The following is a 16,604-nucleotide window of genomic DNA, read 5'->3' on the forward strand; positions in this document are numbered from 1 at the left end:
TCGGCTGAAATATGTTCCCACGCTGTTCAGAAGTTTGCGTGACTCGCGTGGCGAAGCCCGAACACAACAAAACCCCAGAGTCACGCGAAGCGCGAGTCCTCAAAGGACAGATTCTTTTATAATGTGACACAATCGACCACAAGAACGCACAAGACAATAAATGACAAATAATAAATACGACATCATCCAGCAGATATTAGAATAGCAAAGCATATCATAACAGGCTAGAGTGTAGCTTAGCATAACATACAGCAGCATTACTGTAGCATTGTGACAGCATGCAGCAGGAGAGTATTAGATGGTTTATCACAGAGTAATGTGTAAACCAGCCTGAAGGAGTGACGGACAGCTCGGAGGAGGCAGAGGGACGAGAGGCTGGACGCTGTACGACAGTGTTTTTGCTTTGTTCTGCCCGCTGAGCTGCAAAGAACCGCGAGTAAACATCAAAACAGCCCCTCTGCTTTTAGAACAAGCAGTTCCAGTCTGATTCATCGCACTAAAACAAGCTTTATTATGAGTGGAAACAACAGCGTGTTGATCCTGCCGACAAAGGACTTGATGGCTTCCAGCTCAGAACTGAGCCTTTAAGACTGAATAAACAGGACCGGGGATTGACCCCAGAGGAACCTCAGATGTGGCGGAGCTGCTTCGGCCCTTCCAGCCTGTTATTACTGCACGAGAGGAAACTCCCTCCGCAGTGGAACGAGTGTTACGAGGGAAAGGAGATTCAAAGAAGGGAAACGGGAGGGAGAGCTCGTGTTGGAATGAAATGAATGTGAGAGGAGAGAGGGAGTTAAAGGGAAGGAAGACCTCTGAGCGAGTGATGGAGGAGCGGAGACATCGCTCTGAACGGGATTAAAGATGGAGGGAGAACTTAGAGGAAAACATCTGAGAGGGAATCAATAAAGCTTGTGCACCAAGGTCCTGTTTTTTTTCAGCCATTTCTACACATAACTGGGTTTCTACTCATCCTCTCACACACGTGCATGATGAAGGTGATCGTCACATAGTGAAGAGTTTTGGTTTGTGTCCTTTACGATCTGGCTGTCGGACGGTTGGATGGATTTCTGTCTGCAGCTCAAACAGCTCTACGATCTGATTTCCCTCATGACTGCTATCAGCAGATGCGTTTAAAGCTGCGATTGCTGAAACTGTAGCCTGTTTTAATGCTGCTGCAGGAGGATTTGACGTGCTGCGTCTTCTTCGTCGTTCTCCTCTTTACAGTAGAACTCCAGGAAGTTAGCGCTGCCTTTTTTTTGTCTCTGTCTCTGAAGACGCAGCGTTGTGTTTGAATAAAACCTGATTGGAATCAACAGTGAACAAAAGAAGTTATCAGTTCTGTGTCGTTCACTGTGAGCAGCCTCGTGGTAACCAGTTAGTCTGAGTACAAGAGTCATGATGTGGTTGAAAGTTTAAATACGTCATGCTCTGACAGAAAGGAGGAAGCAGCCGATCAGTAATCTGATAAATAAGTAAAGCACAGATCTAAAGTGAGTTTGGAGGAAGCTGAGAAATCTCCTGCATGCAGTTGTGGGTTTCACAGTGTTTCTGCTGTGCATGTAAACGCATCTGATGTCCTGCATAACCTGGTAACACGGACACAGAAAAGACAGAAGAGAGACAAAATGTGAGACCAACGCTGCTCGAACTCGAGGTTAAACCAGAAACCACATTCCTGTCCCTCGAAGGAACCCTCAGCCTCTTTTCTCTCTTCATCGCTGAAGCCTGGAAAAGTTCAGTTAAAGAGGGACGGAGCTCCGTCCATCGATCAGCCGACCGCAGACCCCGACCGTGGATCTCACTGGAGGAATAAAGAACTTTAATCACATGTTTGTGTTTGTCCTGAAGAACAGAACAGATGATGAGATTACCAAAGAGGAAGAGGTCTTCAGCAGAGCGCTGTTGTGAAAAAACGATCAGTAACGAAATGATTTTTTCTCAAATGTGGTTTCACTGTTCTCATTGTGAACAAATCCCAACAAATAATAGTGTGTTAGTCCGTCTCCATGCTTTCTAACTTCCCTTCCCCACCTGCAGCATCACGTATACATATAATCACCTGAACAACAGTTAAAATATGTAGAATTAAAGGTTGACGGTTCAAGGTCCCCAGAGGATGAATCCCTCTGACTCTGGAGTTCGCCTGTCTTTTCCTGTAGCACCACCACGTCTGTTGTACTTTGCATGCTAACATGTCACAGTAAGGTAAATGTTATATCTGCCTAGCTTCACAGTGTTTGCATTGTGAGGATGTTAGCCTGCTGGCATTAGCATTTCACAGAGCTGCCAGCACGGCCGTAAACCCCCAGTCTTGTTTTCCTGACATGGATTTATAGTTATCTGTTGAGGTTATTGAGCCAGTAGGCGGTCGAGCTGGCATTAATAAATATGCATGGGGTTAGACTTTCAAAATAAAGGTTGTTGAGAAACATTTTGGTTAAGTTTAAACACCAAAACTATTCGTTTAAGTTTGGGAACAGATTGAGGTTTTGGTTAAAATGATTACTTCATTAACACAGTCAACGTTGACTTTTAAAATTAAAACTTTTCTAATGCTCTTCTCCACTCACAAACTTGTGCTCAGCGAGATCCTCGATCTCCGTCCTGAAGAACATAAATGCAACGACTTCACGCTTAGTCGCATATTCAGCAGTGAAACAAACAAACAGGAATTTGATCAGGGTTTAAAATAAAATGCAGTCCTCTGAGGAAACTCTCTGTAATTTCAAATGTGAGTGTTTTGTAATCAGATGTCTTCATCATCATCATGTGTGGGGGGAGCGTTGGCTGGATGCCAGGGGCTGGGACGGGGAGAAATCTCTTTTAATTCTTTAATGTGGGTTAATGGTTTGTGGGCGGCTCGAGCTATTGTTTTGAAGCGATCGAGTGTTTGCAGTCTCCGAACAGGCCGTTCCCTCCGTGACTCACGTTGTGTTCGGTGAATATACGATTTCACAGACAATAATCCGTCTGCAGAGACAAAGTCAGCTGCCTCGTCAGTCCTCCTCCCGCCTTTCTTCCTCACTTTCTGCTTTTTTAACATCTGCAGCACGACAAAAACACGTGTCTCTGTCAGCCGTGAAGTTTTCTAAAGCACTTTTTAATTAAAGTTCTCTGACGGTCGTTAAATGTAAGCATCTGCTGCAGACTGCAGAAATATTCTCTGGTTTTAGCTTTCAGATGTGAGGATTTGCTTCTTTTCTCTCTCTTTCTCAGACATCGTACGTAGTTACGTAAATATCTTTGGGTTGTTTGGACATTTTGCTTTTCTGTGTCACCTTTGTCCAGTGATGCAGTGTTACATGTAATTATGATCGTGTGTGTGTGTCTTCAGGCCGCGGGGACCTCCAGCCTCAGCTGGACAGCGCCATGCAGGACGTCAGCGATAAATACCTGCTGCTGGAGGAGACGGAGAAGCAGGCGGTGAGGAAGGCGCTGGTGGAGGAGAGGAGTCGCTTCTGCTGCTTCGTCTCCATGCTGAGGCCCGTCGTGGTCAGTCACACATCCGCTCGCCGCTTCAAATCGTGGCCGAGTAAACGTCCGCTGCAGTGAAGTGGTTCAGGTGTGGAGTTTGAAGCCTCTGTGTGTGTGTGTGTGTGTGTGTGTCTCAGGAGGAGGAGATGTCCATGCTGGGGGAGATCACTCACCTCCAGACTCTGACCGACGACCTGAAGACATTAACGATGGACCCACACAAGCTGCCGGCCTCCAGCGAGCAGGTGCGACTGTCTAAACTGGTCCAGTCCTCTTTCTGTCCTGTTTTTTTTTTCTCATGTGGTCAAATGAATAATATTCTGACATAATTACACATTACCAGCGGTCTTTATTTAAAAAAAGCCCCCATTTTCATACACTGACGTCCTGCAGGAATACTACGGCAGCTCACTGGGGCCACACTGAGGGAAAAAAAACTCAAACTCATAATAAATAGATGACAGCAGTCTGTGTTTTGTGTGTCAGATAAGTGAAGTTACAGGTTTCATCAGTAATCTCATTCTCAGAGGAACATTAGCTCTGTGCTGTAAACATGATATTTTACACTTGAAGCAACCTAATCTATTTTTTTTTCTAAAAGTGGCACTAACCCTCTGTCACACCTGTTGTTGGGCTGCTCAGAACTTCATGTTGAAATCTCGTGTTGATTTCTGGTATTTGAGGAACTGCCCTCGTTGTGTTTGTAGTTTTTAATCTTATTATCTGTTTACAGACAGAAATAAATGTTAAATGTTTATATTAAAGAAGAAACAATTACTGTCATCTGTTATGCTGTTTTTGGATTTTTTAAACTCCCAAACATCAGGATTTGCCTCACACAGTAGTGTTTGACAGGTTGTAGTGAAAAGGCAGAACCTCAGTGAGGCTGAATACCCACAGAGCACAAGCTCTTGCTCTGGTTTGGTGAGTTGTGGTGACCACCCCCCCGCTGAGAACAGACTAGGACAGACGCTGCCTCCCCTTCCTGAGATGTATCATGGTTTGCCACACCTCTGCTGATCCACACGCAGACCGTGAGCCTCCTCTTTCTGTCTCCCTCCAGGTAATCGTAGACCTAAAGGGCTCCGAGTGCACCTGGTCCTACCAAACTCCACCCTCGTCACCGAGCACCACCGTGTCCAGGAAGTCAAGCATGTGCAGGTTGGTTACCATGGCTACAGCAAACTGGCCAAACCTCCCCAACAAGCTGCTACATGTTTTGTCCAGCCTGTACTCTACTGCCTCCCTGTGGCCCTCAGGTGGAACTGCAGCCGTTGGCAACACAAACAAATTACTGAGTCACTCATGTCTGATGAGTTGAATAAAAACATTTTGATTGATATTAGATTCTTTAAAGAGGAAGAAGTATTGTTTGATAAGTCATCTTTTCTGTTCCATTAGTGTTAAATGGGAAGGAAGAGTTGCAGCTGATACTTTTCTCCTTTAGACTGTTGAGTCCTGATCAGGATTATTCTCATGGTTTCTTAATAACAGCAGAGTTTCAGCTGCAAAGAATCATAGAGGGTCGTTGTGTTGGTTTAGTTCCCAAGAACTAGTCTTGTAAAGCAGGCTGTGGTCTGGCAGAATTCAGCAAGGGTATGCTTGGGTTACAGACTTTCTTCTGGTTTTCACACAGGAAAGAAATGTTGGCTGTTTGCCAAGTCAAAAAAAGGTTTAAAACATGTTTATACTCCCAGAACTAAATTATCCATCCCAGCATTGTTTTGGTACTGTTGCCAGTACTCAGCTGAAGTATCGGCCCAGATACAAAAAAAAAACAAACTTCACATAGCTTTATTAAAGATGCAGATAAAACATGGCAGACGCAGCAGCTAACGTGAACAAAGTCTCTCCGTTTATCACCAGGTGTTTCAGTAGATTTCACATCAGGCATCTGAAGTGTAACTGAGCATCTGTGCCTGAAAAGCTGTTAATGATGCCAAGCTGCTGTGTCACAGTGTTAAAGGCTCAGTTCACCCAAAGAAACATCTTTTTTAAAAAGTCAAACACTAAAGTCTTTCAGTTTGTCTGGATAGGACGGTTTTTAGATTCTAGAGAAGAAGATCTGATCTGGAACAGTTGTTCTTTCTGGCATCTTCTTTCAGTGCTGTGAGAAGCACAGATGAATTTGCTGTCACCTCCATCATGCTGCGGAACGAAACGCAGCACGTAGCTCGTAATGTGCGAACAGATCGACGTGTTTGTGACTCCTCTCTCCTCCTCCGCCCGTCTGTCCTGCAGCAGTCTGAACAGCGTGAACAGCAGCGACTCTCGCTCCAGCGGCTCACACTGCCACTCCCCAACCTCCCATTTCCGTTACCGTGCCTCCTCCTCCTCCTCCTCCTCGGTGCTCCCCCAGCAGACGCCGGCCCGCCTCTCCTCAGTCTCCTCCCACGACTCCGGCTTCATCTCCCAGGACGCCTTCCAGTCCAAATCCCCGTCACCCATGCCTCCGGAAACCTCACAGGTAAGGATCGGGGATTGAAAACACAGACACACCTGTGATTGAATGTTTTAATGTGATTGGCTGACTGACACACACACACACACACACACACACACACACACACACACACACACACTCTGTCCTCTCCGTTATATTCTCATCCACTCTTCTTCCACCAATGAGGTTAGAACATCCCTCCGGGTTGCTAGGATACGGTGCGTTCACGAAGCTGCTGTGTGTGTGTGTGTGTGTGTGTGTGTGTGTGTGCTGAGTCACCCCGGCTGCCACAGGGTCTCATGCAGCAGAGTGGTGACACAGAGAAAACTAACTAATTATCTTCAATCATCTGTTTTTCTTTTACAATTAACCGTTTCATTTGTAAAATGTTTCCCAGACTCATTGGTCACTTCTTCAAATGTCTCGTTTTATCCGTCCAAAACACAAATAAATTCAGTTTACAGGATGTCAAACAAAGAAAAGGAGAAAATCCTAAATTAAATAATGAACAAAATCATTAATTGGTTTTCTGAGAATGACTGAATTGTTTAAGCTTTAACCCAAATTTAACCCCTTGATGCCTGAATTTATATAGAATTATATTATAATTTTTTTTTATAATTGATCCTAAATTAAGAGGAGTTTGTTAATTTTTCTGTAGCACATACGATAGATATAAATTTAGGTAGGTTCACCAACAAGAACAGGGTTCAATGTTCACTTTTTTTAATGCTTAAATGCAGTAAAAACATCTTTTTTTGTGTATTCAAAATTCATTTATTTCATCAAAACAGCCACAATATTGGCTTACAACCAGTACATTTTAACAACAATTAGGGGTTCTTTCACTTTGACCGGTCCGACGAGAAACCAGGGCTTGCAGAAGGTTCCTAGGTGTGTGTTGAACATGCACAAACCGGAGTTAGAGGAATGCATGCGCAATTCAGATGCAATGTGGATTAAAGTATTGTGATGCGAATTCGCGACAATCAGCGTTAAGGGGATAAAAAAAAGGGTTTCTACTGTAAAAAAAACGTTCACGCGAACTGTTCCACACATTATTAAGTGAGACTTAACGTTAGCTGCAAAGACATCAGACTGAAATACGTTTCAGGAGTTTGTGACACTAAATTTGTAGTTTTCCAGGACTTTTTCCATGACTGTAAATCTGGCAGACATTAATAACAGTAATGCATTTCTTAACCCACCTTAATCCTAAATCCTGGTTTTAAATCCTCAAACAGCCCTTTGACAAAATGTTCTCACTTTCCAGGCCTAAAATCAGACACGCACACACACAAACACTTTGTCACTTCCCTGGCAAAGTGAATCAATGAAGCTGATGAGGTCACCTTCAATGAATGGCCTATTTTAAAACTTTTTTCATATATAGGGCGCACTGCATTATAAGGCGCATAGACAGAAACTACCGTACTGTGGTGTCTGTGCTCCGGAGCCGCATGCGGCTTTCATCCCTCTGATGCGGCTCCTGAAAATAATTAATGAGCATTTATTTAAAATGTATTTTATTTTAGTTTGTTCGTTTTGAAACAAACACCGCGCGCTCACAGATGACAGCTTATCCTGCGTAAAGATGCAGGTGAAGTTCAGGAGCAGAAATCACATTAACCACGTTTGATTAATATTTTAATTGACTATTATTTAGCATATATTCATATTTTTTCATTGTTCAGTGAAAGCTTCAGCTTCTCTCCACCTGCTGGACCTGCTTCATTTATCACGTCTTCTTCTTTCTTTCTGCTGCTGTTTGTGATTCATGCTTTTACCTGCTGATTCTTCTTCTGTGCTTATTTGCTCTGAGAGTTTTGGACTAACCTGCCACGAGACGTGGTGTGCTTACTCTGCTCTTCTGTCTGTTTGTCTCTCTTCTGGCTTTCTTGGCTGTGTGTGCTTTGCATGGCTCCGCTGCAGTCGTGTGTCTCTCCTTTGTCTTCTCAGTCTGAGGAGCCTTCCTCCTCCTCCTCCTCCTCTTCCTCACCCTCACACAACGAGCCCCACGCTGGGCTGCAACAGGTGAACGTCTACACATGAAAACACACACACACACAGTTGTTGTTTTCTGCGTGAAGGTGCCACATGAGCTTTCAAGCTTCAGCGTTCTCGTGTCAGACTGATGCTGATTGGTCGAATTAGCAGAGGCGTCCTGAGCCCTTCATGATCCATACCTGTAAAAAAAAAAAAAAACAGAATAAAATCTCTGCTCATGACAGTGCAGCACTCGCCTGCATGTGCACTGTAGACCACCTGCGTAGCTTAGAACTGGACCCTCAGAATCTGGATCTGGCAGCTCGTGAAACACAAGGTGTGTCACACAGAAGTGTTTGGGGTTAGAAGCTTGAGGACACAGATCACTGAGCTCCTCCTGCTACATGTAGCACCTTCACCTCCACCTCTGTGCATCAAGTCTTCATATCATAATTTTGGATTGTTTTTCTGCTTCTCCCTCATCCGCTCACCCTCAGTTGTCAAATGGTTTTGACCATCACGCTGCCCTCTGTCTGCACGGAGTGGCACTGCAGGCCCAGGACACCCACCTCCACCCTCCATACTTCACCTCCACCTCTCCCATGTCCTCGCCCTCCTATTCGTCTGTTTCTCCCACGTGGCCGTGGTCCCATTCAGGCTCCGGCCAATCGGGGGAGCTCCTGCCTCTCGGCCCCTCAGGGCTCGGAATGATCCTATCGTCCAGAGTCCCGTCCTGGAAGGTTTGATCCTCACGCTCCCTGATGTCCTCCTCCTCCTCCTCCTTTCTATCTATCCTTCTTTCATCTTCCACTCCTTCCCCCGTCTTTTGATTTCGTGTTCTTTCATCTTATGCTTGCCTCGTCTGTCTTTCTTCTTTTGAGTTGTATTTTCTTTCTTTTCTCACTCTGAAAACAAACAGAACAACGAAACATTTCATCAGTTTGCGCTTTTATTTCATCTGATTCCCTCACCAGACTGTCGGCCTCGTCAGTTACAGGCCGACCGTAAGACAACACAACAACGCTGCAGACGCTTTGCAGAAAGTCTCTTCTGTCTCTCCACCACATTAACACTGGTCTTCACTTTTGTCGCCAGTTTAATCATGTTTGTACTTGTTTTTCTAATAATTTTGGCTGCAGCTGAGATTCAAGCTGCTGCTTTTTAAAACAACGTTTTGACTGATTTGTGGTCTGTAAAAACAAGTTGAACAGACAGAAACCAATCTGGGAGACACAGAGTTTGATTCATCACATCATTGTCAAAAATACAAAGAATCAATAGTGAAGAGAGTGTTGTTGTTTGACTTTTGTTAATCATTTCTTAATTGATAATGTTAAATTAATGACAAATTACAACCAAAGGTTACAAAAACAGTCAAAACCGCCAAACTTATTCAGTTCCCAGTGACGGTAACGGAGCAAAGCGGTGACGTTAAAATGCTGCATTGTTTTGGATCGTGTCTGTGTTTAGGACTGGGCCAAACCGGGACCTTACGACCAATCAGTGGTCAACACCCTGAAGAGGAGCAAGGACAGGAGAGAGACTACAGATCCCAGCAGCCACCAGGGCGCTGAAGTCACCGCACCAGGGGAGGAACCGCAAGGGGTTAAAGGAAGCCACGCTGTGACATCACACAAGGTCAGATGGCGTTTCTCACACTGACCAGCTGAAAGCCAGACAAGTTTGTAAACACGGTCACATGACTTACTGGCAACGTTTTGATTGGACAGAGCTTCGGGAACTGTGACAAAAAGAGATTCAAAGCAAATCTGAACAAATAGTTGTGACATATCAGGTGTGTTTGAGCTGTCAGATGAGTAAATCAAACAAAAACTAAACAAAGTAATGTCTGTGTGTGTGTGTGTGTGTGTGTGTGTGTGTGTGTTTACCCCAGCAGGAGGACAGGGAGGCCCATGAGGAGTTGGCCCGAGCACTGGCCCGAGGCCTCCAGCTGGACATCCACGGCTCCAGCAGAGACTCGCTGCAGGGCTCCAGCGGCTACAGCAGCCAGACCAACACCCCCTGCTGCTCAGAGGACACCATCCCCTCACAAGGTGCGCGCACGCACACACACACACACACACACAGCATCCATCACAGGTGCATGGACCTTCTGTCAGACGTATCGTTGTGCTGAAGAGTTGGTTTTGTTTCTCATAGTGTCGGACTGTGACTACTACTCCATCGGGGCCGACCAGGAAGGTGAATCGCAGCCGTCGTCAGACTTTGATAAATCCTCCACCATCCCCAGAAACAGTGACATCAGTCAGTCCTACCGCCGCATGTTCCAGTCCAAACGCCCTGCCTCCACTGCTGGGCTGCCCTCCAACCCCTCCGCTGTAATCACCCCGGGGGTCGCCACCATCCGACGGACCCCATCCTCCAAACCCAACCTGCGACGGCCCTCTGGGGGTCTCAACTTGGGCCCTATTCCCATAAAGCCCCCCATGATCCCAGTCAAGACCCCTACTGTGCCTGAACATCCCGGTTTCCCCAGCAGGGCGGCATCAGAGGACGGCCACACAGCACGGACCCCGCTCAGCCCCCCGACCACCCCTTTGTCGCCTGGCAGCAGTGGGCCGTTATCACCAAGGTCCGGCACCTGGGAGACCCAGCACCTGGGTGAGGGGTCCGATCCTCCCACCCCACCACCGCAGCCCAGCGGTCGGGTGTCAGAGTGGGAGCGCAGGCCTCTCCCCGAACTCCTGGAGGAGACGGAGTACAGCGAGGTGGAGGACTTCCTGGTGGCTATCCGACGAGGCGTCAGGCTCAAGAGAGTGACGACCAACGACCGATCAGCACCAATTATTCACTGAGAGGAGAAGGGCCGGTGTGACTTGAGCCATTTTGCGTCCCCGGCTGAAATTAAGCAAATTGGGCCGCAAAATGGTTGTTACTAAGTAAACACAAATGGGAGCTATGACATCAAATGCACGCCGAGGATAGAAGGAAGTTGCCCGGCAACTCTGATCAAGGATCAGTTTTGAAATACTTGAGCACAGGGCTGAGAGTTCATTACAGAAATGCCAAAATTAGTTTTAAAAAGGTAAGAAACTTGGCTGCGTCACCTTCTGGCCAAAGAAAGGTGAGGGATGACGGCGCCTCAGGCGTTTTTGGGATGAGCTAAACTGGATGTGAGGAGTGACTCGGGCATCACAGCGTGTACGTACATCATCTGAAAATCTCTTTTCTAAACTCATGCAATCTGAAGGGAGTCAAGCTAACGTGGCTAAAAGGTCGACGTGTCTTGCTTGAAACCTGCTGAAGGATGATCAGAATCTCGCCTGGTTGAGTTTTGCCACTTGACACATTTTATTTTTTGGGAAACTGACTGAAGCACTTCATCCTCCCAGAAAAGAAACCTGCAGCCTCTCGCAGCTTCTAAACTGTCAGTATTCCACTTGACTGACTCCAGTTAAGTTCCCTCTGAGGGGACGGCTGGTGAACGCTGATGCTGATCTGAGATCATTTCCCCTGGGCAACTTCTGGCTAGAAGAGAAACGGCGTGGAAGGACGTCCTTGTCGAACATGAGTGAGTTGCACAAGGTCCTTCTTGTAGCATCAATGAATCATTGCGTAAATGTTAAAGCGTGTAGTATTGGAAATAAGAGACAGCAGATGACGTAGGGATAAGTCAAGAAGAGATAATGGTGAGCTGGAAGGAGTGAAGGAGTATTTTCAAAAGATCAAATCATTATTTCTATGTACATATTTATATTTTGATGTGTTTGAACATTTTGTTCGTCATACGATCCTTTTCCATCCCCGTAGTCTCCCATTTCCACTAAAGGTGCCAAAAAGCCTGTGTGCTGAATTTAACTTAAATATTCTTTATTTAACTGAAATAATGCTGGATTTCTTCTTCTGTAAAAACATAGATGGGATGTTTGATAGAGAAATAAGACCGACTGAAAGAAAAATGGAGCTTCTACACAAACTGACGGAGTATTTGTATACGTAGCGTAGCATATTGAAGAGTGCTGTGTAATCATTCAAACAGTTATTAATACCGCATACAGTAGATTGACCTGCATGTTCTGAAAGTTTGCCCCAGTATAAACAATCATTTTGGCTTTTAAATTAGATTTATGAGACAGTTAAGTCCATAACGTCTCAGTAACAGCGTCAACAGTAGCGGACCAGGACCTGCGGACGCCAACAGCTTGCTAGATTAAAGGGCTGGTGGGTAGGACTGCAACCAGCTGAACACCCCTCACCTCGCGCTCCGCTTCCAAGCATGTAGGAGAAGCTACAGTGGCTACTAAAAACACGACAGGCTCTGTCGAGTCAGTGTTTGGTTTGTCTGTTCTGGGCTACTGTAGAAACATGGCGGTGCAACATGGTGGACTACGTGGAAGAGGACCCGCTCCCTCTGTAGATATGAAGAGCTCATTCTAAGTTAAGGTAAACAATTATCTTAATCTTTTTTCAGGTGATTCTACACTAATGATCATCTTTTTGAACATAATATCCCATTTCTGCCCATAGACCCCCCTCAGTCCTGCACACTGGTCCTTCAGTCTGCTGTCAGCTAAACAAAACGATGTCCCATCTTTGATTCTTTAACTGAAAATCAAAGATATATAAAGTTAGAACTTGTCACGTGCTCCTGCAGACAGACCTGATCTGGGACTGTTGGCCTCCAGGTTCAGGTCCCGCTGACGCTGTTTAATGTGAGCATGTTGCTAATCTACGAACTGTATAGCAACTGTACACCGTGTGTGTTAGCATACACCTCCAAGTCCATGCTAGTCATAGAGGTCGTCCCTGCAGGTTCCGTGTTACTACTTAGCCGTAGTCATTGGAGTAATGTGGATTCGTGTTGGTCTGTTGTCGTGAAGCCAGTGTGCTGATGGTCGGTTGTGGACGAGTCAGAGCTTCGGTGTTGGGACAGTGTGCTGCCGTTACCTGAACTGCTTTATTTAAACGTATTACAGCTTTGCTGCCTTTATTACATGACAGTAACCTGAAAATCTTAAGGTTTTGGACAAATTTGGATTTTTATGAGATTTTCTAGACCAAGCCATTGAGAAAAATAAATGGCAGATTAATCATCAATGAGAATTTTTAGCATTAGCGCCACCATAATGAAAATCCAGGGACTGCTAGTTCACTGTCCCAATACATAAATGGAAAATGGCCCAAAGTTACCACGGTAGGTGTACATGTGGAAAGAGAACGGGTATATACGGTAAACTGGTCTGGAGTTTAGCTTGTTTTAGTCCTGAACTGTCTGTGCTTACTAGCCATCGAACACCACGCGTTTTTCAGGTGGTTTAACGCTCTCTCTGGCAGCCATGTTGGAGGTCTTTAGCTCTTTAGCACGTGCAGTTTGTCTCAGAATTCAGAGAACATGTCACAATTTTCATGTTTGATGTCATATTGGTGCTAGCTAGCTAATTGTTGGGTAATTACCGTTATAATTAGGACACTAGCTAATGTACAGCCCTTAGAAGCTAGCATTGTAGCACAGGAACAAATCTAAATGAGCAGACTTTTCAGTTTGTTCGAGAATGACACTTTACAACAACATATATTAACATTGGCAAGTTTCAAGTTGGATGCTTTCATATTTTGCTAGCTAGCTAATTGTTAGCGACACATCAGTAGTGTGATGAAATTCATCCAATTTTTACACTAGCTAATGTGCAGTTATTAGCACAAGCTAGCACTGTAGCATAAGAACAATCATCAGATTTCTTAGTTTGTTTAATAATGTTACCGAACGTTTCCACACACACGTGGCACCGAAGTTTTTCAGCCAACGTTGTGCTAAATCTCGGCTACATAGACCTCCATCATGGCGCCAGATGAGGCTGATAGATTTGTGACCCGGCTGAAAATCCTGTGTTAGCTGTGGTTAAACAGACGGTTACAGTCCCTGCTGTGCACCGATATTCATGTACAACTACAACAAATATATAAACCTGTAATAGCTTGTAATTACTAAATGTCGAATAGCCCGATGAGCTAAAAATCTAACTTGTGTTAGCGGGTAATTAGCGTAACAAGCTGAAATAGACAAAACTTCCCTGTTGCTACTAAATCCTTTAATAGAGTGCCATTATAAATCAGATTGTTTATGTAGCCTATTTATTCATTTTAATGTTTTCATCCATTTTATTTGTGGCTTCACACATCTAAACTCCCAGCTGTCCCGTTGAACATATAAAACATATTAACAGATATTTAATATGCATGTTGTCTTTTTTTTAATTGAACAAAAGGTTTAATGGTCGACTTTTTTCTACCGGAGCTTTCATTTCCCCTCAGTCTGTCTGCCTCTGCTGGAGCAGAAAGCATTTTTGACGCCACCCGTCATGTTTCACATTCTGTGCGACGCCCCGTTTGATGACCGACGCCTGTCTGTTTCTGTCTGGTTTCGCTCAGCTCATCTTCCAGCGCAGGTCAATGAATACAATCGTGTAGCTGATGCGATAACAAGCGTATGAAGCCGAATGTCCGAGCCTGTGAGGACTCAGTAACTGTGTATGTTATCAAGATTGGAGTGACAGCACACGCTGAGGAGTCGAGGAGTGATCGGGAAACACATCCGTTAGTAACAGGACACCAGTCAGGCTAAAAGAAATCACCTGTCCAGTCCTCAGTGTGTGTGGAGGTCTGTGTCCCGCTTTTTAACGTCTTTAGCTTTTATTTGAGACAAGTTGCCAAATTTCCATGATACCCTGGGTTCCTCTCTGTTATTGCGTTTTATTCTCATTGAGGTTTTTCTGAAATTATTATTATTAAGGTAAATGTGACCAATCTGGGTGAAACTGTCACTCGCTGCAGCTACTGCCACTCCACGTAAAACAGATCCACATTAGACGTGCTCTTTTTGTTTGGAATAAATAAAGGAAGCCCTGATCCTGGACTCATAGTATGATCCTGGATGACCACGCCATGGAAATTGGACATTTCAGTCACGCAGCAGCACTGAAAATGTTTGACAAACACTGAAGGGCAATTAATTAAACATGATTTAATATGAGCGAGAGGGGCTTCATTTTGGTTCGTATTGACTTTGAAAGGCAGAGAACTTTCATGGTTGCAGTAAATAATGCTGCCAGCCAGATTGTATTTTTAACTTCCTGACTGAAATATCCAGTTTCCAAGAGACAGTCATCCACTACCATCATACTGCATGGGATGGTGGTACAGTTCTGGATCAGGGCTGGAACTAAGGCTTTTATTTTGTAAATTTCATAACCTACTTTTCCCACAGCTGAGCCAGGACAAACGTTAAACCTGAGAGCCACAGAGAGTTCGAGGTATGGCAGCAAAAATCAATAGCCAGCCTGAACTTGCCCCATTTAGCAGAAGGGATTGAGGGAAATCATTTGACAATAAGAGGAAGTACAAGATTAATGCCCCAAAGAACCAAAAATGTTCCCAATTAAATATGTGCACATGATGCTCTTTAGAGTTCAGTTAATTTCTATTCTGAAGTGTATAATGTTTTTTCATGCGTGTGGCCAAAAGGTTGGAAAATTACAGTCATCACCAGGGAAACATGGATGAATGACTGATGAATGCTTTTTGAAGGACGTTCTCAAAAATGCATCATTATTTATTAATGGAATAAAAAGTAGCTGACGATAATAATAATAATAAAAAAAAAATGAGTAAAACCTGTTAATCTGAGCCTTGTTCCTGATTTTTGGGGCTTGGGTAATACTGATATTAAGAAAAAAAAATCATTCGGACCATGTCAACAGTTAAAATTTGGAAATCATTACTATTAATTAACATTAATGACATGACTTATGAATGACTTTTTGTAATTTTTACCGGATCTACTAATAAAGTTTCCTTTGTTTTACTTGATTTTTATCAGAACAGCACATGAATGTAAAACTTGCGTCGACTCAGACACTGAAATTTCCCACCAGCCTGGAACGCATCATAAGTTACGTTTGCCGGTGAAAGTGTTGTTAGCAGAAAACAGAGTATCGATTAATCCATTAACAGGTTTTACTACATTTCTAAGTACATGAGAGGGGTACTTTAAAAACTGAACTTCATTACCCAGAAGGCATCACACTTCTCTCCTGCTGAGCCACACACACCTGTCTGTGGCTCTACAAGTAACGGCAACCTGTTGTTTTTTTGTATTATTATTTGTGGGCCGGCTGCTTTGTTTACCTCCGGCTCTTGAGAATCCTGTACTTTATGTTTAATGTTCAGGTCTTGAATACTAACTGTCTCCTATTTTCTATGTATACCAGCTGTTTTTGGCTAAATAATAAAATCGTAGCATACGATGTGCATCCGATGACCAGCGGTTCTTGTGGTTTGTTTCCTCTTCCTGTCTGTCACGCCACTGATTTATACTTTAGATCTAAGGTTAATTTTTCAGCTACATTTAATGAGACGAGGCTGAAGAAGGAAATATTTAGTCTACAGGTAGATTCCTGTTTAACCTGTTGCATTATTTTGTTTTAAACTGTTGCATCAGATAAAGGAAGAATATGAGAATATTACTGTTTTCATCACTAATGAATACATGTAAGATCATTTAATGTTGTCCATCAGTATTTTAAATACTTTATAGGGTAGTTTATATAGGGTAGTTTGATAGTACAGCAGCACATCATGTCCTTAATACTGTGAAATATACTGTATGTAGTGAAGTAAAAAGTACATGATTTCCCTCTGAGATGTAGTAAAATGTATATACTACTAAAGTACAAGTACGTCA

The 16,604-nt window shown here is 44.1% G+C and overlaps 1 protein-coding gene across 2 annotated transcripts in view; it reads left to right on the plus strand.

The window, feature by feature from the left end:
• Positions 1–16,172, plus strand: part of LOC121619361 (protein MTSS 1-like) — a 54,393-nt gene extending 38,221 nt beyond the window's left edge. The window contains exons 8-15 of one of the 2 annotated variants that reach the window (XM_041955022.1): positions 3,335–3,492; positions 3,612–3,719; positions 4,538–4,635; positions 5,716–5,941; positions 8,401–8,643; positions 9,374–9,541; positions 9,798–9,957; positions 10,064–16,172. In XM_041955022.1, coding sequence (XP_041810956.1) covers positions 3,335–3,492; positions 3,612–3,719; positions 4,538–4,635; positions 5,716–5,941; positions 8,401–8,643; positions 9,374–9,541; positions 9,798–9,957; positions 10,064–10,719 — 1,817 coding nt within the window. In that variant the 3' untranslated portion in view covers positions 10,720–16,172. The remainder of the gene's footprint in view (positions 1–3,334; positions 3,493–3,611; positions 3,720–4,537; positions 4,636–5,715; positions 5,942–8,400; positions 8,644–9,373; positions 9,542–9,797; positions 9,958–10,063) is intronic. The other variant, XM_041955023.1, reaches the window with a different exon arrangement.
• The last annotated feature ends 432 nt before the right edge of the window (positions 16,173–16,604 follow it).

Source organism: Chelmon rostratus, chromosome 16 (assembly GCF_017976325.1).
Source record: "Chelmon rostratus isolate fCheRos1 chromosome 16, fCheRos1.pri, whole genome shotgun sequence".
In the NCBI taxonomy this organism is placed as follows: Eukaryota; Metazoa; Chordata; class Actinopteri; order Chaetodontiformes; family Chaetodontidae; genus Chelmon; species Chelmon rostratus.